Source organism: Bubalus kerabau, chromosome 19, assembly GCF_029407905.1.
Source record: "Bubalus kerabau isolate K-KA32 ecotype Philippines breed swamp buffalo chromosome 19, PCC_UOA_SB_1v2, whole genome shotgun sequence".
Taxonomy (NCBI): domain Eukaryota; kingdom Metazoa; phylum Chordata; class Mammalia; order Artiodactyla; family Bovidae; genus Bubalus; species Bubalus kerabau.
In genome coordinates, this window is record NC_073642.1 from 56,893,474 (window position 1) to 56,920,110 (window position 26,637).

The 26,637-nt window shown below is 41.8% G+C and overlaps 2 protein-coding genes across 14 annotated transcripts in view; one reads left to right on the top strand and one right to left on the bottom strand.

The window, feature by feature from the left end:
• The window catches only part of PPP4R3A (protein phosphatase 4 regulatory subunit 3A), a 34,562-nt gene extending 29,891 nt beyond the window's left edge, over nucleotides 1-4,671 (bottom strand). For both annotated transcript variants that reach the window (XM_055556362.1, XM_055556361.1), the window contains exon 1: nucleotides 4,114-4,671. In XM_055556362.1, coding sequence (XP_055412337.1) covers nucleotides 4,114-4,255 — 142 coding nt within the window. In that variant the 5' untranslated portion in view covers nucleotides 4,256-4,671. The remainder of the gene's footprint in view (nucleotides 1-4,113) is intronic.
• Nucleotides 4,672-4,828: 157 nt separating this feature from the next.
• LOC129634266 (U3 small nucleolar RNA-associated protein 14 homolog A-like) overlaps nucleotides 4,829-26,637 on the top strand; it is a 44,884-nt gene continuing 23,075 nt past the window's right edge. For 3 of the 12 annotated variants that reach the window (XR_008705498.1, XM_055556370.1, XM_055556363.1), the window contains exons 1-4: nucleotides 5,111-5,433; nucleotides 18,734-19,017; nucleotides 19,139-19,210; nucleotides 20,153-20,228. The gene's annotated coding sequence lies outside the window, so the exon portion shown is untranslated. The other 9 variants (XM_055556365.1, XM_055556371.1, XM_055556373.1 and 6 more) reach the window with 9 other exon arrangements.

Below are 26,637 nucleotides of genomic sequence, written 5' to 3' on the forward strand. Positions count from 1 at the left end.
AACTGAATATATAGTGCCTGACCCAGAACCTAACACATAACCAGCACTCAATACTCTCTTTTTTAATAGCATGATCAGAATATCATTTCCCTGGCATGACTTTATTTCTGAATAGTAGAAAAATTAGTATTGATAACAATGATCTAGAAACACATTTTAAACAAAAGACTAAGCATCACAGGCTCATTGTACTATTTAAAAAAAACATTCTAGTATACAATATTTAGTGAGCATTTCATAATAATTGTTGAGACTTTTAAATCTTCTGTTATACTGTTTAATTTAGCTGGAAAATTCACTTGTTCAAAAGGTATCAAAAGGAATTAATATAAGACCAAAAATCTCACCTGGATAGGAGATTAGTGTAATGCTTTAAACCTATAGTAGATTTGTGTTCTAGGTCCCTCCCACTCAATTTTGTGGACTACAAAGGCACTTAAAAATGAAAATGAAAGCTCAGGAAAAACACTCTGTAGTGTTACATTAAGAGGTCTCACACGTCTGTCAGCCTTCAAAACTCTCCACCCCAGTTATATACAACGTAGCCGATGCCCTGAACTCAAAAGTTATCACATGCAACAGATGATAACTAAAGGCTTGACTATCCTAAGCCTATTAATTTTCCATAATGCAGGAGTACACAAGAGAAAAAGACAGTGCATTTAAATCATGTTTTCTGGTTTCTTCGTGGTAGCTAAATTTTGAAATGCTTATTGTTGCAAGATCATATACTACCTTATTGATTTATAAGAATAACATAGAAAATGCTGATTCTCTGTTCATTTCTCACCACAGCAGCCAAAACAAAACAGACTTTCCTACCCAAAGTGTTGACCTCTTCTCCTATTTATAGTGTATATAAATAGAAGAGGCAGGTCTACTATAACCAAGTTTTATCAAGAGGTAGAAGCAGAAGATTCCAGTTTTCACCATTAGATAGCAGTGCTACCCTGAACAAAACATTTCCTTATGTCCCATTTCTTCAGGCCTCAAGTAACAGTGAAAATTAAATCTTTTAAACTCTGAATAAACAAGTCAGAATTACAACTATTAATGTAAATGAATTAAAACTATTAAATATTAATAAAAATTTATTGATTTTATTAATAAATATTAATTAAACTATCGTAAATAATCATTAAAACTATTGGATGTAAAAAAACATAAAACTTAAAGTAAAAAACATAAAAACACTATTCTTGATGATTGGCAAGTAATCCAGAATAAAGAGTACTGATGTGATTTTATGTTCAAATACATCCTTCAGTACGTGAAGAAATTCCAATTTCTTTATCAATTCTAAAATTGGTAGGAGGTGGTAAAAATCATAATGGAAAAAAAGAATGATTTGAACATAAAATGAGAGAGTAAGCAACAAGCTAATAGGTACAGCATGAAATGGAAGAAAATACACTAAATAATCTTTACTGAAGATGGAAACTTACAAGTACATGGCTATGATAAAGCCTGAGAAATTAGGTAATCTTTGTTTTTAAAAAAAGATACATTTCAACAACCTATTTTGCTAGTAGGAACCTACTGAACTGCAAATCAGAAAATGGGCTCAGTAGCTAGTGGGACATCTCTCCTCCAAGGCAAAGTGAGCTACAGAATTGTCAAGCCAACTCAGCTTCCAGAATGCAATCCAGACATGGAAAAACTGCCTTCTTGATCTTCAGGTAAGTCTATAACCTCCTCTAACAAGATAAATGACTCATATGGAAAACCAGAAATAACTTTCCATAAAAAGAAAATTCTGAATTATCCCGTATGGCAAATGAGGGAAACACACAACAATGGATAACCCAAGCTAGCAGCCAATGCGAAAATTCCCACATGTGGCTTGGACACAAACTACAACTTTAAATATCGTCAGGCTAAACATTTGTCTTCATTTCCTTTGAAATAAAACTTGGGTCTAAGTATAAAGCAGCAAATGCAAGTAGACAATAATATGGGTGTTTCAAACACACTGTAAACAGTTAATGATGTTAATTAAATAATTGATAATACGAGTTTCAAGTCATAGTCTAGAAATCTCATTCAATCTGATACCACTCCCCGACCTCAGTTTGAACACTCATCTTCCTTGCTTTTTAATTAACCTAGCTATGTGATCTTTGGTTCTTTAGGTTCTCTAGGCCTCAGTTTCCCAATCTGTATATATGGCTAAAAATAGTACCTACATCAGAAAACACCAGAAGATACAGTGGCACACAGCAGACAGTAAATTTTGACTATTATTCCTATTTGGAGTTTTCCTGTTAGAAAAAAGAATAATCAAAAGTAAAAATTATTTATAAAGTATTCACAAATATCCTGGAATTTTCTAAGCCTACTCTTGGATTTAGTTTCCTAATAACTTATATATTGAACAAGGGCACAGTCAATTTTTTTAGCTCTTGCCCTAACAGATAAAAATGGGGGGAAAAAAAAGATTCTTATTGTGTTAAAAGAATATGATTCCCTATGATAATATGACAATGGGACTTAATGCTTTAAAGTACTTTAAACAAAGGACTTTGTATGAGTACAATTAAACACAGGATGTGAAGTTACCTCTTATTTTAAATTATTATGAGATTTCAAAGAATTCATCTCGAATCTACACATGCTTTCATCTTAAGTTAACCAAACCCATAAAGCTTATACTTTCCAACTCATCACATAAAAAGTTTTCCAAACAAACAAAAACATAGAACATAGAGTAGCTGGTTATTATATGATAATCATATACCAAAGTAAACTAATACTTCACATTCAAACTTGTATTTTAAGAGGCAAGTAACATAGGCCTCAGAAAAATATACCCAATGAATTCAAAACCCTTTAAACGTCTCCAAGAAAAAATAGTTTTTCTCCGCTTTTATTTTGGGGGAGCCTTATAAAGTAACCTGTGGGTAACATACTCCAAATTACCATTTTTCTTTCAATTCAAATTGAAAAGCAATGTCCCTGCAGTCGTCAATTACAGAATGGTGAGTCTTATCTGTTCCATGGAACTGGAGTTCTGGCTAGGAAGTCCAATTAAAATTCCTTAAAATGAGTTTGTAGTAATTCATTTACACAACAACTACAATCATAAACTGAGATAGTTAGCTACCATAAAACTATGGGATATTGTTACAAAACAGGTTTTCAAATTGAGAGGAACAATTTTGAAAAAAGTTTTACCCCATGTGAACTTTTTCTTTAAGGGAAACTCACGGTATGCCACCGGGGGAAGTGGCAATCCCTGAAGTGTTCAGTCTTTAAAAATGTGAAAAGCTTATCTTCAAACAACTTGGTCTTTGAACCTTGAGGGCTGTTTCAAAATCTGTGAAGCTTACACACCACTGGGGCAGAATCGAAAGGCTCTAGAGATACTTGCCAACTTCTCCCCACCTGTTAACTAAACCCAACTATGAATACAAATTTTAGCAATTAAAAAGCTCCGATAAAATGACTCCACACTTGAGAAACGTTTACACAGTGAAACTACACACAAAACCTTCATTTCTAATGAAAAAGACAACTAGCACTGGGGAAACACCCATCTATCTTCTTAAGCAAAGAAATATTTTCTCTGCCTAGTGCAGAGTTGCCAGATCCATGAACCAGCGCTGCCAACCTGCAACAGGGTCGGAAAGATGCAGCAGTAATGTGTTTGGGCGGGGGGCAAGGGGAGTACAACAAAATATTCATTCCTGTTCCAAAAAGCGAAACTGTTAAGAACTTTCTTAGCTCCGAGAAAAGTTTCATGCCTGCTCTACAGATGGATGAACTAAGGCAGGAGATCGGTTTAATCAGTACCTTTCTCAAGGTCACTCTGGTGCACAGAAACGGCCCGCTCCGGGCTCCCGCGCCCACGTCCCCGATCTCGCCACACTCCCAGGCGGCTCCGCTCAAACGCGCCCGGTCCGCTCCCGCCCGCAAGTGCGCCCGGGCGCTCAGACACCTAAACACTCTCCGGGCAGTTCCCGGAGGACAGGGGTGCCGGGGCCCGCCCTGCCCCGAGAAGGCGGCAGCTGCAGCCCAGCCGCCCCCTTTTCGTCCTCCCGGGGAGCGGCCCAGGGGTTCCAAAGAACCGGGGAGGTGGCCCAGGGACGCCGGGGAGACAAGGGATTCACTCACCGTCACTCTCGGCCCTGACAAGCAGAGACATGCCCTTCAGGCGCTCCACGTAGCCGGACGACACATGTCCGGTGCCCCGGTCGTCCCACTGCCGGTCCTCGTTGAGGGTGTAAACCTTCACCCGACGCCGGGTGTCGGTCATCTTGCCGCCTGGGGTCCGGGCCCCGCCGGAGTCGCCCGGGAAGGGGGTCCGGGGAAGGCGGGAGCACGCCCGCGAGCCGAGGGCCCCTCGGCCTCACTGCAGCTGCTGGCCGCCCCGGAGCCGCGCTGCCGCACGCATGGCCCGCCGCGGGGCCGAGTTCTGGTCCCCGCCTTTCCTCGCCTCTGGCTCCTCGGCGCTATTGTCCAGGCCCGGGGAGCCCTGCCGCCCCAATCGGGGCGCGCAGCGCTTCGCAGCTTCCCGCCTCGCCGCGCTAGGAACTCGGGGCGCCGGTCACTGCCCTGCTCCCGCCTCCGCCATGATCTCAGCAAAGCCGCTTCCCGCGCCGCCGCCGCCTCCTCAAGCCGCCGCCGCCATGTTTTCCTTCCTTATACCTGGCCCTGCCACCGCAGCCGGAGGTTGTGCTCCTCTCGTCTGCTTCAAATGTCCGAAGCTGACGGGCGCCAGGTCCCGCTGCAACTGCTACCACTGCGCGGAAGACTCCGAGAGCTCCCAAGCGCACGAGCGCTTCTGGATACTGAGAGTCCCTATCCCTCCGCCGCCGCCACCGCCTCTTCCGTCTTCCTCACCGAGCCAAAGCCGCCGCCATCTTGGTTCGCCCCTCAATAGTGGCGCGCGGGGCCACCCAGGCAGCGGCTGCAGGGGCGGCCCGTTGGCCCCACCATTTAAAGAGGCAGGAACGAAGTTGTGAGTCTCGCGGCGGCGGAGGCCTCCGATGGAGGTGGGAGGCGGGCTCCGGGTTGCCGAGGTGGCGGGAGCGCAGGGAGCAGAGGAGGCGGAACGCTGGTCGCGCCGGTGACGAGCCGGGTCTCCCTCGCGCTCCTCGCACGCACCGTCGTGCGAGCGCAGGGCGGGTGTGCGTCCGTCGCGCCCTGTGTTCGTCATCAGCCCCGCTTCGGATTCGAAAGGGCGTGGAGCCCGCCTCTGGCTGCTGCGGGTTGCGAGGCTTTTTGCCCGCGGGGTGCCCTGGGTCTGGGGTTCTGGAGCCCGCAGTTGTCTTCACAGGTGGCTCGCAGTCCAGAAGCCGATCCCGGTGGGCATCAGGCGGCTTAGGCCTGGGGTCCTCCCGCGCCCGCCCGCCTCCGCGAGGCGTCCGAGCCGCCTTGTCCCATCCTGTTCGAGCCGCCTTTGGGGCTGGACTGGGCACCCGGCGCGCAGAGGTCGGTGGCGGCGGAGGCTTCTGGCCTCGGTCCCTTTTCCTTTGGGAAGAAATAGAAAAGTTCTTAGGCCGGGAGGTCAGCCGCCGGTCCTGGGCATTGCTGTGGGGCAAGCACTGCGGTGCGAATCTGGGGCCCTGGGGCAGTTTCCAAGCTTGAAATCACAGGTCTGGACCCTCCACTTACAATAACTGCTACCTCTGTTCCTCTGTCCTTCGTCAGAATTGTTGTTTTCTAGCTGTTCATGTTGCGAAAAGAACTTAAGGGTTTTACAGAGACAAATGGGATACTGTATAATCATATTGAGTAATTTTCAACGTTCAATGTTAAGCACTGTTAATCTTCATGGAAGAATGACGTTGTCATTCCTATCATACAAACAATAGCCACCATTTTACAGGGCTTTTTACTATTTGCCGGGCCGTCTAGGTCATTGCTGGCCACCGGGGGAAAAGTGTGAGTTTCATATGTAGCTTTACGGTAGCCACTTCTTTAAAAGTATGAAGCAACTGCTGAAGCATGTGTTTTTAATGTGTTACGAAAAAAATGCCTGCCATGCCAGTTCTGCAAGATTCCAAGCATTAGCCACTGCAGTGGCCCCAAGACAGTGCACCCTCAGGGGAATTCAGGGTGGGGAAAAACGGCAAGTATTCTGTGCTTTGGATTCACTGGCCCCAAGATAAATAAGATATACATATCTATGGGAAAATTTCTATGACCACCAGATTCTAACATATTCCCCAAAGTAGAAAACCGCTAAAATCATTAACTCAAGATGTCTGTTATTTGTGATTTACAGTAATCTTTTTATGCTTTACTAGGAATGATTTTCCTAGCAAAAAGTTTGTATATATTCCTGGCTCCTCCCGTATTACTTTGGAGCAGTACCTTAGCGCTAAGAGCCTATCGCAAGGGCTATAGCCATCAGTAAGGTCTCTGAATAGAACTTAACTCACAACTTTTATACGGTGTCTTTTTCAGTTGACTGTTGAATGCAAAATATTCAGTATAAAATTAATGAGATATTTTGAATGATTATTTTCATGCTAAGTTCAAAATGTGATATGTACTTTACCTTGAGTGTTAATTTCTATTTGGATGCTGAATTTTCATTGGAAATATATGATGTGGGTTTCAGTTCAGTTGCTTAGTTGTGTCCAGCTCTTTGAGGCCTCCTCCCTGTGGGTTTAGGTTTCACTAAATTTACAGCTGAAAAAGTAGATTCACAAACTAAAGTTACGTCAAATATACTTTTTTCCAAAAATAAATCAAGTATCATTTTTTGAATTTAAAAATAAATTAAAATTCAGTTCAGTCATGTTGGACTCTGTGACTCCCATGGACTGCAGCATGCCAGGCCTCCCTGTCCATCATCAACTCCTAGAGCTTGCTCAAAACATGTCTATTGAGTCAGTGATGCCATCCAACCATCTCATCCTCTGTTGTCCCCTTCTCCTCCCGCCCTCAATCTTTCCCAGCATCAGGGTCTTTTCCAATGAATCAGTTAATTGCATCAGGTGGCCAAAGTATTCGAGTTTCAACTTCAGCATCAGTCCTTCCAAAGAGTATTCAGGACTGATTTCCTTTAGGATTAACTGGTTGGATCTCCTTGCAGTCCAAGGGATACTCAAGAGTCTTCTCCAACATCACAGTTCAAATTAATTAAAATTAAGTAAGATTTAAAATTTAGTTCCTCAGTCCCATTAGCCAAATTTACAGGGCTTAGTTCTGAAACCAAGCAGGACCCTATGGGGCTTCTGGGCACAGAAGACTCTGTTTTCTGTGCCTTGTTTTCAGGGAATAGATTCCAACCTCCATCACCTTCCCTGAGTCATAAAGGGCACATTGAAACAGTTGCTCATCAGAGAAGGGAGGGGATACAGAGACAGGGAAAAAAAAAAAAAGCCAAGAAAGTATTAGTGCAGCCCTGGGGCAGGGTCGCCTCAGATCAGATCAGTCGCTCAGTCGTGTCCGACTCTGTGACCCCATGAATCACAGCACGCCAGGCCTCCCTGTCCTTCACCAACTCCCTGAGTTCACTCAGACTCACATCCATCGAGTCAGTGATGCCATCCAGCCATCTCATCCTCTGTCATCCCCTTCTCCTCCTGCCCCCAATCCCTCCCAGCATCAGAGTCTTTTCCAATGAGTCAACTCTTCACATGAGGTGGCCAAAGTACTGGAGTTTCAGCTTTAGCATCATTCCTTCCAAAGAAATCCCAGGGCTGATCTCCTTCAGAATGGACTGGTTGGATCGCCTTGCAGTCCAAGGGACTCTCAAGAGTCTTCTCCAACACCACAGTTCAAAAGCATCAGTTCTTTGGCACTCAGCCTTCTTCACGGTCCAACTCTCACATCCATACGTGACCACAGGAAAAACCATAGCCTTGACTAGACGGACCTTTGTTGGCAAAGTAATGTCTCTGCTTTTGAATATGCTATCTAGGTTGGTCATAACTTTCCTTCCAAGGAGTAAGTGTCTTTTAATTTCATGGCTGCAGTCACCATCTGTAGTGATTTTGGAGCCCAGAAAAATAAAGTCTGACACTGTTTCCACTGTTTCCCCATCTATGTCCCATGAAGTGGTGGGACTGGATGCCATGATCTTCATTTTCTGAAAGTTGAGCTTTAAGCCAACTTTTTCACTCTCCACTTTCACTTTCATCAAGAGGCTTTTGAGTTCCTCTTCACTTTCTGCCATAAGGGTGGTGTCATCTGCATATCTGAGGTTATTGATATTTCTCCCAGCAATCTTGATTCCAGCTTGTGTTTCTTCCAGTCCAGCGTTTCTCATGATGTACTCTGCCTAGAAGTTAAATAAACAGGGTGACAATATACAGCCTTGGCGTACTCCTTTTCCTATGTGGAACCAGTCTGTTGTTCCATGTCCAGTTCTAACTGTTGCTTCCTGACCTGCATACAGATTTCTCAAGAGGCAGATCAGGTGGTCTGGGATTCCCATCTCTTTCAGAATTTTCCACAGTTTATTGTGATCCACACAGTCAAAGGCTTTGGCATAGTCAATAAAGCAGAAATAGATGTTTTTCTGGAACTCTCTTGCTTTTTCCATGATCCAGTGGATGTTGGCAATTTGATCTCTGGTTCCTCTGCCTTTTCTAAAAGCAGCTTGAACATCAGGAAGTTCACGGTTCACATATTGCTGAAGCCTGGCTTGGAGAATTTTGAGCATTACTTTACTAGCGTGTGAGATGAGTGCAATGGTGCGGTAGTTTGAGCATTCTTTGGCATTGCCTTTCTTTGGGATTGGAATGAAAACTGACCTTTTCCAGTCCTGTGGCCACTGCTGAGTTTTCCAAATTTGCTGGCATATTGAACAAAAATTTCTTTAAGCTCTTTCTGTAACTAAGTTCAGTTCAGTTCAATCGCTCAGTCCTGTCCGACTCTTTGCGACCCCATGGACTGCAGCACGCCAGGCCTTCCTGTCCATCACCAACTCCCAGAGTTTACCCAGACTCAAGTCCATTGAGTGGATGATGCCATCCAACCGTCTCAATCTCTGTTGTCCCCTTCTCCTGCCCTCAATCTTTCCAAGCATCAGGGTCCTTTAAAATGAGTCAACTCTTCGCATCAGGTGGGCAAAGTATGGAGTTTCAGCTTCAACATCAACCATTCCAATGAACATTCAGCACTGATTTTCTTTAGGATGGACTGGTTTGATCTTGGAGTCCAAGGGACTCTAAAGAGTCTTCTCCAACACCACAGTTCAAAGGCATCAATTCTTTGGCGCTCAGCTTTATAGTCCAACTCACATCCATACATGACTACTGGAAAAACAGCCTTGATAGATGGACCTTTGTTGACAAAGTAATGTCTCTGCATTTAATGTGCTGTCTAGGTTGGTCATAACTTTTCTTCTGAGGAGTAAGCGTCTTTTAATTTCATGGCTGCAATCACCATCTGCAGTGATTTTGGAGCCCAAAAAAGTAAAGTCCGCCATTGTTTCTCCATCTATTTGCCATGAAGTGACGGGACCAGATGCCATGATCTTAGTTTTCTGAATGTTGAGTTTTAAGCCAACTTTTTCACTCTCCTCCTTCACTTTCATCAAGAGGCTTTTTAGTTCTTCACTTTCTGCCATAAGGGTGGTGTCATCTGCATATCTGAGGATATTGATATTTCTCCCGGCAGTCTTGATTCCAGCTTATGCTTCTTCCAGCCCAGTGTTTCTCATGATGTACTCTGCATAGAAGTTAAATAAGCAGGGTGACAATATACAGCCTTGATGTACTCCTTTTCCTATTTGGAACCAGTCTGTTGTTCCATGTCCAGTTCTAACTGTTGCTTCTTGACCAGCATACAGATTTCTCAAGAGGCAGGTCAGGTGGTCTGGTATTCCCAGCTCTTTCAAATTTTCCTCAGTTTATTGCGATCCACACAAAGGCTTTGACATAGTCAATAAAGCAGAAATAGATGTTTTTCTGGAACTCTCTTGCTTTTTCCATGATCCAGCGGATGTTGGCAATTTGATCTCTGGTTCCTCTGCTTTTTCTAAAACCAGTTTGAACATCTGTAAGTTCACGGTTCACATATTGCTGAAGCCTGTCTTGGAGAATTTTGAGCATTACTTTGCTAGCGTGTGAGATGAGTGCAATTGTGCAGTAGTTTGAGCATTGCCTTTCTTAGGGATTGAAATGAAAACTGACCTTTTCCAGTCCTGTGGCCACTGCTGAGTTCTCCAAATTTGCTGACATATTGAGTGCAGCACTCTGACAGCATCATCTTTTAGAATTTGCATTAGCTCAACTGGAATTCCATTACCTCCACTAGCTTTGTTCGTAGTGATGCTTTCTAAGGCCACTTGACTTCACATTCCAGGATGTCTGGCTCTAGGTCAGTGATCACACCATGATCATCTGGGTCGTGAAGACCTTTTTTGTACAGTTCTTCTGTGTATTCTTGCCACCTCTTCTTAATATCTTCTGCTTCTGTTAAGTCCATACCATTTCTGTCTTTTATTGAGCCCATCTTTGCATGAAATATTCCCTTGGTATCTCTAATTTTCTTGAAGAGATCTCTAGTCTTTCCCATTCTGTTGTTTTCCTCTATTTCTTTGCATTGATTGCTGAGGAAGGCTTTCTTATCTCCTTGCTATTCTTTGGAACTCTGCATTCAAAAGGGAATATTTTTCCTTTTCTCCTTTGCTTTTCACTTCTCTTCTTTTCACAGCTATTTGTAAGGCCTCCTCAGACAGCCATTTTGCTTTTTTGCATTTCTTTTTCTTGGGGATGGTCTTGCTCCTTGTCTCCTGTACAATGTCACGAACCTCTGTCCATAGTTCATCAGTCACTCTCTCAGATCTAGTCCCTTAAATCTATTTCTCATTTCTACTGTATATCGTTAGGGATTTGATTTTACTGTATATCATTAAGGATTTGACCATACCTGAATGGTCTAGTGGTTTTCCCTACTTTCTTCAATTTCAGTCTGAAGTTGGCAATAAGGGTTCATCAGCTCCCGGTCTTGTTTTTGCTGACTGTATAGAGCTTCTCCATCTTTGGCTGCAAAGAATATAATCAATCTGATTTCGGTGTTGACCATCTGGTGATGTCCATGTGTAGAGTCTTCTCTTGTGTTGTTGGAAGAGGGTGTTTGCTATGACCACTGCGTTCTCTTGGCAGAACTCTTATTAGCCTTTGTCCTGCTTCATTCTGTACTCCCAGACCAAATTTGCCTGTTACTCCAGGTGTTTCTTGACTTCCTACTTTTGCATTCCAGTCCCCTATAATGAAAAGGACACCTTTTTTTGGGTATTAATTCTAGAAGGTCTTGTAGATCTTCATAGAACCGTTCAGCTTCTTCAGCATTACTGGTCGGGTCATAGACTTAGATTACTGAAATACTGAATGGTTTGCCTTGGAAACGAAGAGATCATTCTGTCGTCTGTAACTAACACATCCAACAAAAGGAAGATGTTGGATTCTTCACTCAGAGACCACCTGAGGCCAGATTAAAGGAGACCCTGCACACACCCTACCCTTATCAGCAACCCCACACTTTAACCATAAAACCTGGCTTAAAACTCAACATTCAAAAAAGTAAGATCATTGCATCTGGTCCCATCACTTCACAGCAAAAAAAGTGGAAGTGGTGACAGATTTTCTTAAGCTCCAAAATGACTGTGGATGGTGCCTGCAGCCGCGAAATTAAAAGATGCTTGCTCCTTGGAAGAAAAGCTATGACAAACCTAGACAGTGTATTAAAAAGTAGAGACATCATTTTGCCAACGAAGGTCCACACAGTCAATGCTATGGTTTTTCTGACTCACTGGACATGACTTTGAGCAAGCTCTGGGAGATGGTGAAGGATAGGGAAGCCTAGCTTATGTAGTCTATGGAGTCACAAGGAGTTGGATGCGACTGAACAACAATGGTTTTTCCAGTAACCATGTATGGATATGAGAGTTGGACCATAATGAAGCTGAGCACTGAAGAATGGATGCTTTCTAACTGTGGTGTTGGAGAAGACTCTTGAGAGTCCCTTTGGAGTGTAAGGAGATCAAACCAGTTAGTCCTAAAGGAAATCAGTTCCTGAATATTCATTGGAAGGACTAATGCTGAAGTGAACTCCAGTACTTTGGCCACCTGATTCAAAGAGCGGACTCATTAGAAAGACCCTGATGCTGGGGAAGATTGAGAGCAGGAGGAGAAGAGGGTGACAGAGGATGAGATGATTGGATGGCATCACTGCTCAATGGACATGAGTTTGAGCAAGCTCCGGGAGATGATGAAGGACAGGGAAGCCTGGTGTGCTGCAGTCCATGGGGTCTCAAAGAGTCAGCCACGACTGAGCGACTGAACAAAAATCTGTTAACTTTTTACCCTTTAATTTTTCTGTCAGCTCAGACCTTCCATCTGGGATCATTGTCTTTTTGCCTGAAAGATACCTTTTTATAGTGTCCTGTGGTGAGACTGTGCACTTGGCGAAACTCTCTTAGTTTTTGTCTGAAAATTATTTTTTTCCTTATCTCTTATAGATATTTTTGGTTGCTATAGAATTCTAGGTTGGTGGTTATTTTCTTTTAAATATATTAAAGATATTTTCAACTGTCTTCTTCCTTTTGTTGTTCTCAAGAAATCAGCCTATTTCTAATTGCTACTAATGTTTGCCTTTTTGAGGATGATACATTTTATTTTCCCTGGCTGCTTTTTAATTATATTTTGGTTTTCTTCAGTTTCACTATTTATTTCACTTTTTACTTGTATTGCTTGGAATGTGTTGAGCTTCTGGAGTCAGAACTGCTGATTTTCATCATGTGCTTGACATTATCCATCATTTCTTTGAATATTGCCCTCTGCCCTCTTATCCTCCCCTTGGGGTACTCCATCGACTGTATTTTAGATTTTTGTATTGCTTCGTCTTCATCTAAGTCTACCATTACTTCTGTATTTTCCATCATTTTCTCTTTCTAGTCTGACATTGTTTGTTTTCTTAATGGATTTCTTTGTTGTAACAACCTATAATCCAATTATCTAACCCTTTTTTTTCCCTAGCAATATTGTCACTCTTGTTCCTCATTCACTTAAACTTAGTTTGCACAGCTGGTTCATGGCATGTATCTGATAAATCCAATGCCTGAAGACTTTGTGGGTCTGTTTTGGTTTGTAATTTCTGCTTACTTTTGCTGATAGAGTCCTTTTTTTTTTCTTTTGAGGGAGGGATCCTGTTATTCTTCAGCTGCGATTTGAACATTGTACTTGAAAAACTATTTGTAGAAATGGCCTGAGGCCAAGAATGGAGGTGCTTTACTTTTTCTGAAGTAAAGCACCTTGGAAGACAAGCTATGCTCCTTGGAAGGAAAGCTGTGACCAACCTAGACTGCATATTAAAAAGCAGAGACTTTACTTTCCCAACCAAGGTCCATCTAGACAAAGCTATGGTTTTTTCGGTAGTTGTGTATGGATGTGAGAGTTGGACCACAAAGAAAGCTGAGCGCCAAAGAATTGATGTTTTTGAACTGTGGTGTTGGAGAAGACTCTTGAGAGTCCCTTGGACTGCAAGGAGATCCAACCAGTCCATCCTAAAGGAGATCAGTCCTGGGTGTTCATTGGAAGGACTGGTGCTGAAGCTGAAGCTCCAATACTTTGGCCACCTGATGTGAAGAACTGACTCCTTGGAAAAGACCCTGATGCTGGGAAGGATTGAAGGCAGCAGAAGAAGGGGACAGCAGAGGATGAGATGGTTGGATGGCATCACCGACTCATGGACATAAATTTGAGCACGCTCTGGGAGTTGGTGATGGACAGGGAAGCCTGGCATGCTACAGTCCATGAGGTCGCAAAGAGTCGGACATGACTGAGCAACTGAACTGATCTCACTTCAGAGAAGACTTACATTTGCCTCTGCCAGGTTTTGGGGTTACTGCTAATTCTGAGTCACTTTAAAGCAAGTTTAAACTTTGTCAACCCAGGTGATTTGAAAACTGGCCGTATTTCCATGAGGGCTGTTCCACTTCTTGGTCATCCTGTCCTATTTGTGCTTTGTGTTTAGTTGTTCAGTCGAGTCCGACTCTTTGTGACACACCCTCCCCCGCCCCCCACCATGAACCGTAGCCCACCAGGCTCCTCTGTCCATGGGGATTCTCCAGGCAAGAATACTGGAGTGGATTGCTGTGCCCTTCTCCAGGGGATCTTCCCAAACCAGGAATTGAACCAGGGTCTCCTGCATTGCAGGCAGATTCTTTACGAGCTGCTTCCAGGGTTCAGTTCAGTTCAGTCACTCAGTCGGGTCCAACTCTTTGCGACCCCATGAATCACAGCACGCCAGGCCTCCCTGTCCATCACCAACTCCCGGAGTTCACCCAAACTAATGTCCATCGAGTCAGTGATGCCATCCAGCCGTCTCATTCCTCTGTTGTCCCCTTCTCCTGCCCCTAATCCCTCCCAGCATCAGGGTCTTTTCCAATGAGTCAGCTCTTCACATGAGGTGGCCAAAGTATTGGAGTTTCAGCTTTAGCATCATTCCTTCCAATGAACACCCAGGACTGATCTTCTTTAGGATGGACTGGTTGGATCTCCTTGCAGACCAAGGAACTCTCAAGCATCTTCTCCAACACCACAGTTCAAAAGCATCAATTCTTTGGCACTCAGCTTTCTTCACAGTCCAACTCTCACATCCATACATGACCACTGGAAAAACCATAGCCTTGACTACATGGACCTTTGTTGGCAAAGTAATGTCTCTGCTTTTCAATATGCTGTCTAGGTTGGTCATAACTTTCCTTCCAAGGAGTAAGCATCCTTTAATTTCATGGCTGCAGTCACTATCTGCAGTGATTTTGGAGCCCAAAAAAATAAAGTCTGCCACTGTTTCCACTGTTTCCCCATCTATTTGCCATGAAGTGATGGGACCAGATGCCATGATCTTAGTTTTCTGAATGTTGAGCTTTAAGCCAACTTTTTCACTCTCCTCTTTCACTTTCATCAAGAGGCTCTTTAGTTCCTCTTCACTTTCTGCCATAAGGGTGGTGTCATCTGCTTATCTGAGGTTATTGATATTTCTCCGGGCAATCTTGATTCCAGCTTGTGCTTCTTCCAGCCCAGCGTTTCTCATGATGTACTCTGCATCTAAGTTAAATCCCTGTTCTATTAGAGTCCCTGGAGAAGGCAATGGCACCCCACTCCAGTACTCTTGCCTGGAAAAATCCCATGGGTGGAGGAGCCTGGTAGGCTGCAGTCCATGGGGTCACTAAGAGTCGGACATGACTGAGCAACTTCACTTTCACTTTTCACTTTCATGCATTGGAGAAGGAAATGGCAACCCACTCCAGTGTTCTTGCCTGGAGAATCCAAGGGACGGGGGAGCCTGGTGTGCTGCCGCCTATGGGGTCGCACAGAGTCAGACACGACTGAAGCGACTTAGCAGCAGCAGCAGCAGCTACAGTCCTAGGCTTTGGTTCTGTCCTTCTCTTCTGGATAACTGTTTTTTGTTTCCTTTTGGGGCTTACAGTTTCTTACTGTATTATAATTTTTAATGCTATTAAGATTTTTTTAAAATGTGTTACCCACTACTTTTTTGTCGTTTTTCAGCATGTAAATTAGCCTCCAACGACAGGATGATATATGGTATCTCCTTTTATCAGTTATAGAAAGTTCTTAATAGCTACAAAGTTCTACATAGTTAAACAATGTGATCTGAAGAAAAAATCCACAATTAAAACCTCATTTGTCAGGCTTCCCTGGTGGTCCAGTGGTTAAGAATCTGCCTGCCAATGCAGGGGCTGTGGATTCAATCCCTGCATGGTCTAGAGTCCATGCTCCACAATAGAGTAGCCCCCGCTTGCCGCAACAAGAGAAAACCCACACACAACAATGAAAGCTTAGTGCAGCCAAAAGAAAACAAAAACGGAAACCTCTTTTCCCAACATCAGGAAGCATTGTCATTTCTTATTACAGACAAAAACTTCTGTGATTCCAAAATATGATAGTCCTCTCTTGGGTGTTTGTTTGAGTTTCTACTATAGAAAAAATATATAAAAGCATCAATGGAAGACTCAGAGACCTAAAAACAGTTGAAGTTCTATAAAAACACCAGAAAGTAGAATAACTAAGGTACTATATTAGTTTTCTAGAGCTCCTTAACAAATTACCATAAATCGTGTGGCTTAGAACAACCGAAAGCCACCTCTTACCCTGGAGGCCAGAAGTGTGGAACCAGCATGCCAACAAGACGGTGCTCCCTCCAGAGGCTCTAAGGGAGAGACTCTGTCCCTCACTTTGCTAGCTTCTAGTGGCCGCAGGCGTCCCTGGCTCATGGCCACCTGGCTTCTGTCTCCCTCATGGTCACGTGCCTTCCCTCTCTTCTGAGTCTTCTCTTCTGTGTCTCTATCACATCTCCCTCTGCCTTTCTCTTATGAGGACACTTGGAATGGCATTTAGGGCTCAGTCACATAATCTAGGATAATCTCTCCATCCTAAAATCCTTAACTTAATCACTTTTGCAAAGCAGTCCCACCCACCCCCAAATACAATGAATACAATAATTCTATGCCATGCCCATGCCAAGTCGCTTCAGTCGTGTCCGACTCTGTGCGACCCCATGGACTGCAGCCTACCAGCCTTCTCTGTCCATGGGATTCTCCAGGCAAGAACACTGGAGTGGGTTGCCATTTCCTTCTCCAATGCATGAAAGTGGAAAGTGAAAGTGAAGTCACTCAGTCGTGTCTGACTCTTAGCGATCCCATGGACTGCAGCCCACCAGGCTCCTCCATCCTTGGGATTTTCCGGGCAACAGTACTGGAGTGGGGTGCCATTGCCTTCTCCCCAATAATTCTATAGGAGTCATATTATTAACAGCATATTATATTACATAGTGCTAAGTATATTCTGTTAATTTTTTAAAAAGCCATAGTTTGTTGCTGCTTGTAAACATGATGTACAAATGTCAAATCTTTATTTTAAAAGTTGAACTTTTGTATTATCCAACCATATAGTTTAGCAACAGATTTACATGTTAACAGAAGGATCCAGTATGACAGTTTTGCTATCTAACAAGTGTTTAATATGTAGATTTTACTCATGCTATATGAAAAGCTAAAAACCTTGCACATATTCTATAAAATTGGAGGAAAAAATCATAGGATTATAAGCATGAAACAATACTTGGATATTCTTTACTTGATCTTCTGTCTTTTTAATAGCGATTGACAGCTACTGAAACATGGCTAAAAGATTCATGAGATTGTTTGTATGATGTGATCAGGGCTGCTCTAGGTCAAATTGGAGGGTCCAGGTCATTCTTTATACCTTCTTTCATTCTTCCACCTTCCCTCAGTTTCTCTTAGTTAAATCGTGACAGTCACATCTTCCTCTCACATCCAGTCACCTAAAAAAGAGGGATTACATGTGCACTATGTCTTCCATACAGAAATAACTAAAGCTGCACGGATATTGGGCCTATTAACTCTGAAATGTAGCAATGATAGCTCAAGGAAGAACTGGACGTACACTCAGAATACATTGAGGACCCCCCTGCACGATAGATTGCAAGCATCCATCCTCAGAACTCTTTATGTATGCAGTTAGTCAAGATGGATACCTACTGAAATTCCAATTTTCCAGTCACTTCAAAAAGACTTCAGTCCTTGAGAGTGTGTTTGTGTGTGTGTGTGCGCGCGGGCGCGCGCCCGCGCTTACTAACTCAGTCAAGTCCGACATGACAAAGTGTCATGTCCGATACTTCGGCACAAACTGTTTCCCTCTACTGTTTTCTGTTGCATTTCTCTTTTGAGCCACAAGGGGGAGCAATCACTTCTCGCTCTCCTGACCTGGGAGGTTCAATGCCCTCTACTGGAATTAGGGAGTCAGGTCAGTTCAGTTGCTCAGTCGTGTCAGACTCTTTGTGACCTCATGGACTGCAGCACGCCAGGCTTCCCTGTCCATCACCAATTCCCGGAGCATACTCAAACTCATGTCCATTGAGTCGGTGATGCCATGCAACCATCTCATCCTCTGTCATACCCTTCTCTTCCCGCCTTCAGTCTTTCCCAGCATCAGGGTCTTTTCGAATGAGTCAGTTCTTTGCATCAGGTGGCCAAAAAGTCCTTCCAATGAATATTCAGGACTGATTTCATTTAGGACCGACTGGTTGTATCTTGTTGCTGTCCAAGGGACTCACAAGAGTCTTTTCCAACACCACAGTTCAAAGGCATCAATTCTTTGGCGCTCAGCCTTCTTTATGGTTGAATGCTCACATCCATACATGACTACTGGAAAAAGCATAGCTTTGACTGGATGAACCTTTGTTGGGAAAGTAATGTCTCTGCTTTTTAATATGCTGTCTAGGTTGGTCATAACTTTTCTTCCAAGAAGCAAGCGTCTTTTAATTTCATGGCTGCAGGCACCATCTGCAGTGATTTTGGAGCCCAAGAAAATAAAGTCTGTCACTGTTTCCATTGTTTTCCCATCTATTTCCCATGAAGTGATGGGACCAGATACCATGATCTTAGTTTTCTGAATGTTGAGTTTTAAGCCAACTTTTTCACTTTCCTCTTTCACTTTCATGAAGAGGCTCTTTAGTCCTTCTTCGCTTTCTGCGCTAAGTGTGGTGTCATCTGAAACTTCATAATGGCCTTCACTTCTTGAGTTTTTTAAAAACACTAAATAATATAACAAGCACTAAATAAATGTTGGCTCGTTTGATAAACTGCATGTGTGAATGCTTGGCTGAGAGCTGCATTTTCAAAAGACATTTTAAAAGACAAATGAACAGAGATTTAATCGTGTTGGACTGCTAGTATCAGTTAACTTTCTAGTAATCAACATGCTTTTGATTTCTGCATACTTAGCCTCTTAGGTCCCGTGAAACTGAAAGTCGCTCAGTCCAGTCCGACTCTTGGCAACCCCATGGACTTCAGTCCATGGAATTCTCCAGGCCAGAATACTGGAGTGAGTAGCCTTTACCTTCTCCAGCGGATCTTCCTGATCCAGGAATCGAACCGGGGTCGCCTGCATTGCTGGCAGATTCTTTACCAACGGAGTTATCAGGGAAGCCCCTTAGGTCCCTTAGCAGGAGGAACTTTTTGTCTTCTGATTTGAGGTTGCAGACTGCTAATCTGAGGATCAAATCCAGGTGATTGACCTATTACCTTTGGCTGTATAGTTTAAAAGTTGGGAAGTTTTACATAAAAATCTTGATTTGTGATTGCCTTGAGGGACTGGGAAATGTAACCGCATTGTTTACACTCCCACAGGACAACAAAGTGTTGGTGATACACAGCAGAAATTAGCTTTGAAGAGGACCTGCAGGCTCCAGTTGGCTACAGGTTTCTCTTTTCTTGCTTCCTTATTGATTCCTGGCTCCTGTAAGCGCATTAAGTTTCTGACTATTCTTAGGACATCAGTAAATGCCTTGCTGCCTAGGAGACAGATGGCTATGTTGTAGATGAGTCAGCAGAACAGTTTTTGAGAGTTTGTGTATGTGTGTTTTTAGTGTAGCTGCAAAAAAAGTTAAGTACCAAAGATTCAACAGACTTGAAAAGAAAAACATTTCCTAGGTTATGTGATTTATATCCCTTTTGAAGTTCCTTAACTCTTTCATGAGTTGATTTATCTCTCAATATATCTGATTTTTCTTTTGCTAAAGCCATTAGAAAATTTTACTAAAACTAAGACTTAAACCAAATTAATAAACATTACCAGAGCTATTTTTTCTTTCTAAAGTGATTAATAATAATTACTCTAAAATATTGAATGGTGAACCAAGGAGGCGTGTTGCCTGATGGCATTTACTAGAAGCTATTATTTCCAATGTGTAAGTATTAGCTCAATAATTTTTTATTTCCATTTTAAGCACATTCAGATTTCCTACTAACACCTGAATAAATGTTACAAACAACACATTGGCAACTGCTGTGGAACCAAGAACTATTTACATTAACCTGGTAAGATAGTGAAAAACTATGTTTTAAAAAAGTCAAAGTTATGCTCAAAATCCTAGAGCAGAGACCATAAACTAGTATCCCTATTCCTATATCTGTCTCACACATTGTATTCAAACTTTTGAATGACAGTAGTTGCCAACTTGGAAAAGCGCGGTGCTGTAGTGCAGCTTCCACAAGGGGGCGCTGCCAGAACGCTTGACCAGGTTAAGAAACATGCCTGGCCCATAGGCATTAAGAGTTTGTGACCTGGGCTCCACAGTTACTCTTTTTCAGTTCAGATGTCTTACAAGGAGACTCATTTTTACCGTTTATTCCTATTTTTAGAAAGTATTGATGGAAAAACACACACACACAAGAAGTAGCTGTTGGAAATGACAAGGCCAAAATGTGACATCATTGTGTGAGTATTAAATCTAAATAAATTAGCAAACTATCAGAATTAGAGGATTTAATAAAATGACTGTGAATAGATAAATGTAGCTGTTAATAATGCTCTAGTATTTCAGCATGGAAAATAAGATAATTTCTCCCTCACCTCATCTTTTTAATAGTATGTACTAAACACAGCGATTCTTGTTACATGTGGTAGTTAAGTTCTATAAAGTTGTCACAGACTCTCTGTTAGTGAATATTGAACCATTACTTGTAGGGGAAGTACAGGGACGGTTTCCTGTGAGCTTCTAGCCACAACTGACCAATATATGACCTTGTTTTTTGTATGTTTCTGTTTAAAGACACTTTGTTTAACATAGTGTTAGTCCCTAGAATTTTTCACACTTGGAGAATCCCTCTGTTCCTCTCTAGTGATAGAGGAAATCACCCCATTGCTAGGTACTTCCACCTCCACAAAAACGACACTGTCCTTACCATCCTTAATCCTCAAAAAATAGAATGGGCCAGAAGTACAAGTTAGTCAAATGCTGATGAACTCAACCTGATTCGACTCCTAAGTCTTGTTGTTAGCCCTGAGGATCCTATAATCCTCACTTTCCCCTCAACAATGATTCTCCCTTTGAGAAATAATCACTGGCAGGCCCATGAAGATCCCTTACTCTTAGACCGTAGGAGGTTCAAATCTGATCCAATTTAGTTTTCTTAAATATTGTCAAGGTCTTATCCGATACACTCATACTTATTATTGATAGTTCAAATGCATTCAATACTTTCCCCTGAGATATCCTACCTCAGCCCTTACATGATCTTCATGTTGAAGACCTGGTCTTCTGGGAAAAAAAGTCCATCAAAAGACCAATCTTGAAGCCAAATGGAAGGAACCTTATTTATTGTTGTTTAGTCACTAAGTCGTTTGACTCTTTGCAGCCCCATGGACTGTAGCCCACCAGGCTTCTCTGTCCTTGGAATTTTCCAGGCAAGAATACTGGAGTGGGTTGCTATTTCCTACTCCAGGGGAGTTTCCCAACCCAAGGATCAAACCTGAGTCTCTTGTGCTGTGCTGTGCTAAGTCGTTTCAGTCGTGTCTGACTCTTTGTGACAATATGGACTGTGGCCCTTCAGGCTCCTCTGCCCCATGGGATTCTCCAGGCCAGAATACTGGAGTGGGTTGCCGTTTCCTTCTCCATAGGATCTTCCTGACCCAGGGATCGAACCCTCATCTCCTGCATTGGCGAACACATTCTTTACCGCTGAGCCACCTGGGAAGCCAAGGAAACTTATACTGTCTTTCTAACCACTTGTACTGCAGCAGAACTATAAGGAATACATCTTTTCATGTCTCAATATTTAAAAAACAAAAGTCTTATTTTGAAGTTGGGAAAAGTCACCCGAGCAGCAGACCTTAAACTGAGGCTCCTTGAGAGCTCCCGGAAGCAGATGATGACATGAGACAAACTGCTTTCTCATGAATTAGATGGCACCACAATGGGGTCTACTTCCACCCACGATCTTGGAGCACAATTGCCTAGGATTCCTGTCTGCAGTGCCCTTCATGTTCCTCCTTTGTATCTTCATCATTTTTTAATTTTTCGATTTTTCTTTAGTTTCAGAACTTCCTGAGTCATGTCTTTCCTATTCCTTTCCATTTCTGCCCTCCTTCTCTATTCCTCATTTATCTACAGTTGTGCACTTTTTTTCACATTTGCCCCATCCACCAACTTCTCTGACCTCTACATTATAAGCAAGAACATGTGAGATGCTAACCAAGAAATTCACTGTATTGCCTCCACAATGGAGTCACAATCCTGACCCCATCCTCTAAGGATCGCCACATCAATTTCCTGGAATCCACTAGATTGGTTCTCACTGGCCTTGGGTCTTGGTTTTACTCCATTTTACAGCCTCTGATTAACAATTTTCTGCTTTCTTTTGTAAGTATTCTTCTAATTAAGCACCTTTTCTCCAGAATCCTTTCTCAGCTTTAGACCACCATCAGAGCTCAACAGATGATGATTAAGCCCATGCTCCAAGTGGGGAGCCAACAAGAAACTGCTGACTCCCTGGACAATTTCACTGAGCCTTGACCAAAACCCACAGGAATTAATGAGATTGTTCTAAGACTGATGATGTTTGTATTCAACAAGAGGAGGCACTAATTAAGGCCAAATACAGACCTTTCCCTCTTTGTCTGAACCTGCAGATGAGGCCAGATACTGACCCTCCAACACTCCTTCTCTGTCTCTTGACTGATTTGCTAAGATTACAGTTGTTTGTCCCTGGAAACTAGCTAACCACAGAAAAAGACATTTCCTGTTCACATAATTGATGTGACTTCTTGCTGGAAAAAAAAAACACACACACACACACACAACTATAAATCACCCCCTCTGCAACTTGTTTACTCCTCCCTATGAAAGTCTAAGGCAGAATCACCCTGCGGAGACATTCTGATCACTGGATCTTAGCTGTTGTCGCTATTGCCTGAAGACAACCTATCTCCTTACTTGACTGACTTACCTTTGATATTTGTTGTTCAGTCACTCAGTCTTGTCCCACTCTTTGCAACCCCAAAAACTTCAGGCATCCCTATCCTTCATCATCTTCCAGAGCTCGTATCCATTGAGTCAGTGATGTCATTCAAACATCTTATCCTCTGTTATCCCCTTCTCCTTCTGCCTTCAATCTTTCCCAGTACCAGGATCTTTTCCAGTGAGTCAGTTCTTTGCATCAGGTAGCCAAAGTATTGGAGCTTCAGCTTCAACATCAGTCTTTCCAATGAATATTCAGGGTTGATTTCCTTTAGGACTGGCTGCTTTGATCTCCTTGCAGTCCAAGGGACTCACTAGTACTCACTAGATCAGTGATTGTCTGATCACTTTAGTGTGATTTAAAAGTGACCAGACAGTAGAGTACTAGTGCAAAATCAAATGGACCAAGAAACAGAAATCAATCTATGTTATAAGGGAATTCCATGTAGGATAAATAAGGTACCACCAAGGAATGGCAAAAAAAATTTTTTAATTGATGTTACTGGCCAAATTGCCTGGAATATTCCATGGACAGAGGAACCTGTTGGGCTACAGTCCCTGGGGTCACAGAGTTGAACATGACTGAGCAACTAACACTTTGATTTTCATGGAGAAAAATAAAGTTGAATCCTTACCTTATTCAAATAAAAAGATGGGTCTCAGACTGAAGTCCTAAATTCAAAAAGTAAATTTATAAATCTAATTGAAGAAAATGTAGGAGAATATCTATGTGAATTAGAAGTGGAAAGAAATTTCCTAACCAAGACTCACATAATGAAGAAATGTGAGTGCATCAAACTTAAATTTATGATAAGCAATGTACCCATTTGGCAAAATTAACAGAGACATGACAGACCAGGAGATGTTTGAAAATCTATAACTGATTAGGGATTACAGCAAGGACAATTGATTTTAGATAATGATTTGCAGATCATTATTGAGTGATAAATTCAACTTAGAGAGTTGCAAGCAGAACTTTAGAAAATGAAGCAAAATAGAATAAATATCAGCATTCATAACAAGCATCATGAAAATATACTCATCAACATTTTGTCTACATCATGTAAATAAAAATGTAAAATATAAAATGCATATATATACAATAGTGTATATATACATTGTTTATTGGGAATATACATATTAATAATTAGTCATATTTAATTGTATAGAAAAAAACAATTATTTTACAAAATTAAAGTAATCAGAATATAAAAGTTTTGTTACTTCATAATATATATGCTATTTCTAAACTCCAAAATGAAAAAAAAAAAAAGAGCACTAATACCAGAAAGGTATCTTACTGTATTAGAAAAAAATAGAAGTATTTTTAGTATGGAATAAAAATAAATTTATAAAAATAAATATAAAATAATTAAATATATAATTAAAATATAATTATATATTTTATTATATAAATTATATAATTATAATTATATTTATAATTTTATAATTATATAATTTATATAATTAAAATATATAAAATATAAAAAATAAAAAAAATTTAGAGACCACAAACAAACCACAACTAAACATATCTGTTCTAATATAAAATCAATCAAGGAATAAAATGTCTCTACCATCACTGACCATTATATCTACTGCTGTGTGCAGAAATCCCTTAGAAGAAATGGAGTAGCCATCATGGTCAAGAAAAGAGTCTGAAATGCAGTACTTGGATGCAATCTCAAAAACAACAGAATGATCTCTGTTTGTTTCCAAGGCAAACCATTCGATATCACGGTGATCCAAGCCTATGCCCCAACCAGTAATGCTGAATAAGCTGAAGTTGAACGGTTCTATGAAGACCTATAAGACCTTTTAGAACTAACACCCAAAAAAGATGTCCTTTTCATTATAGGGGACTGGAATGCAAAAGTAGGAAGTCAAGAAACACCTGGAGTAACAGGCAAATTTGGCCTTGGAGTACAGAATGAAGCAGGGCAAAGGCTAATAGAGTTTTGCCAAGAGAACGCACTGGTCATAGCAAACACCCTCTTCCAACAACACAAGAGAAGACTCTACACATGGACATCACCAGATGGTCAACACCGAAATCAGACTGATTATATTCTTTGCAGCCAAAGATGGAGAAGCTCTATACAGTCAGCAAAAACAAGACCGGGAGCTGACTGTGGCTCAGATCATGAACTCCTTATTACCAACTTCAGACTTAAATTGAAGAAAGTAGGGAAAACCACTAGACCATTCAGGTATGACCTAAATCAAATCCCTTATGATTGTACAGTGGAAGTGAGAAATAGATTTAAGGGACTAGAGCTGAGAGACAGAGTGCCTGATGAACTATGGATGGAGGTTCGTGACATCGTACAGGAGACAGGGATCAAGACCATCCCCATGGAAAAGAAATGCAAAAAAGCAAAATGGCTTTCTGAGGAGGCCTTAAAAATAGCTGTGAAAAGAAGAGAAGTGAAAAGCAAAGGAGAAAAGGAAAAATATTCCCATTTGAATGCAGAGTCCCAAAGAATAGCAAGGAGAGATAAGAAAGCCTTCCTCAGTGATCAACGCAAAGACATAGAGGAAAACAACAGAATGGGAAAGACTAGAGATCTATTCAAGAAAATTAGAGATACCAAGGGAACATTTCATGCAAAGATGGGCTCAATAAAGGACAGAAATGGTACGGACCTAACAGAAGCAGAAGATATTAAGAAGAGGTGACAAGAATACACAGAAGAACTGTACAAAAAAGATCTTCACGACCCAGATAATCATGATGGTGTGATCACTCACCTAGAGCCAGACATCCTGGAATGTGAAGTCAAGTGGGCCTTGGAAAACATCACTACAAACAAAGCTAGTGGAGGTGATGGAATTCCAGTTGAGCTATTTCAAATCCTGAAAGATGATGCTGTGAAAGTGCTACACTCAATATGCCAGCAAATTTGGAAAACCCAGCAGTGGCCATAGGACTAGAAAAAGTCAATTTTCATTCCAATTCCAAAGAAAGAAATGAAATATATGAGAATAAATGATCAAATTGATAGCTCAAGAAGAAAGCAGTAAGCTGTGGGATCAAGAGAAGAAACATTGCTAGAAGGCACTATGGTAGAAAATGGGAATTAAAAAAATAGTATACTTAGTAAAATTAAAAATCAATCAATCCATCCAGGAAGTTATATAAAGCAGAAAAAAGAGTGATGCTTAGTGAGACCTACCATTGATATGTTATTAGTGAGCTTATACAGTCTAAGCTTCCCTGGTGGCTCAGATGATGAAGAATCCACCTACAATGCCAGAGACCTGGGTCCAGTCCTTGGGTTGGGAAGATCTCCTGGAGAAGGCAATGGCTAACCACTCCAGTATTCTGGCCTGGAGAATTCCATGGACAGAGGAACCTGGCAGGCTATAGTCCATGGAGTTGCAAAGAGTCAGACACGACTGAGCAACTTTCACTTTATACATTCTTAATGGAATAGATAATTCATACCTTAAATGAACACACCATAATAAAGGAAAAGCTGTCAAACTCATTTTATGACTGAACTGCTTTATGTCAAAACCAGATACAGACAGTACCAGAAAAGAAAATAAGAGGTTAATTTCACTTACATTTATAGCTGTGAAAATCTAGAATAAAATATTAACTAGCCAGACTCATCAGTATTAGTGATCAAGGAATGCAAGAAGAGTTCAAGTAAGGTCAAATTACAAGTCTACAAGGCAGAAAGACTGATTATAACTTTTCCTCTGCCAGAAAAGAAATCTTCAGAAAAATAAACCTTTACTTCAACATACCAAGAGTCTACAGTCAGCATAATTACCTCTTGCTGCTGCTGCTGCTGCTAAGTCGCTTCAGTCGTGCCCAACTCTGTGCAACCCCATAGACAGCAGCCCACCAGGCACCTCTGTCCCTGGGATTCTCCAGGC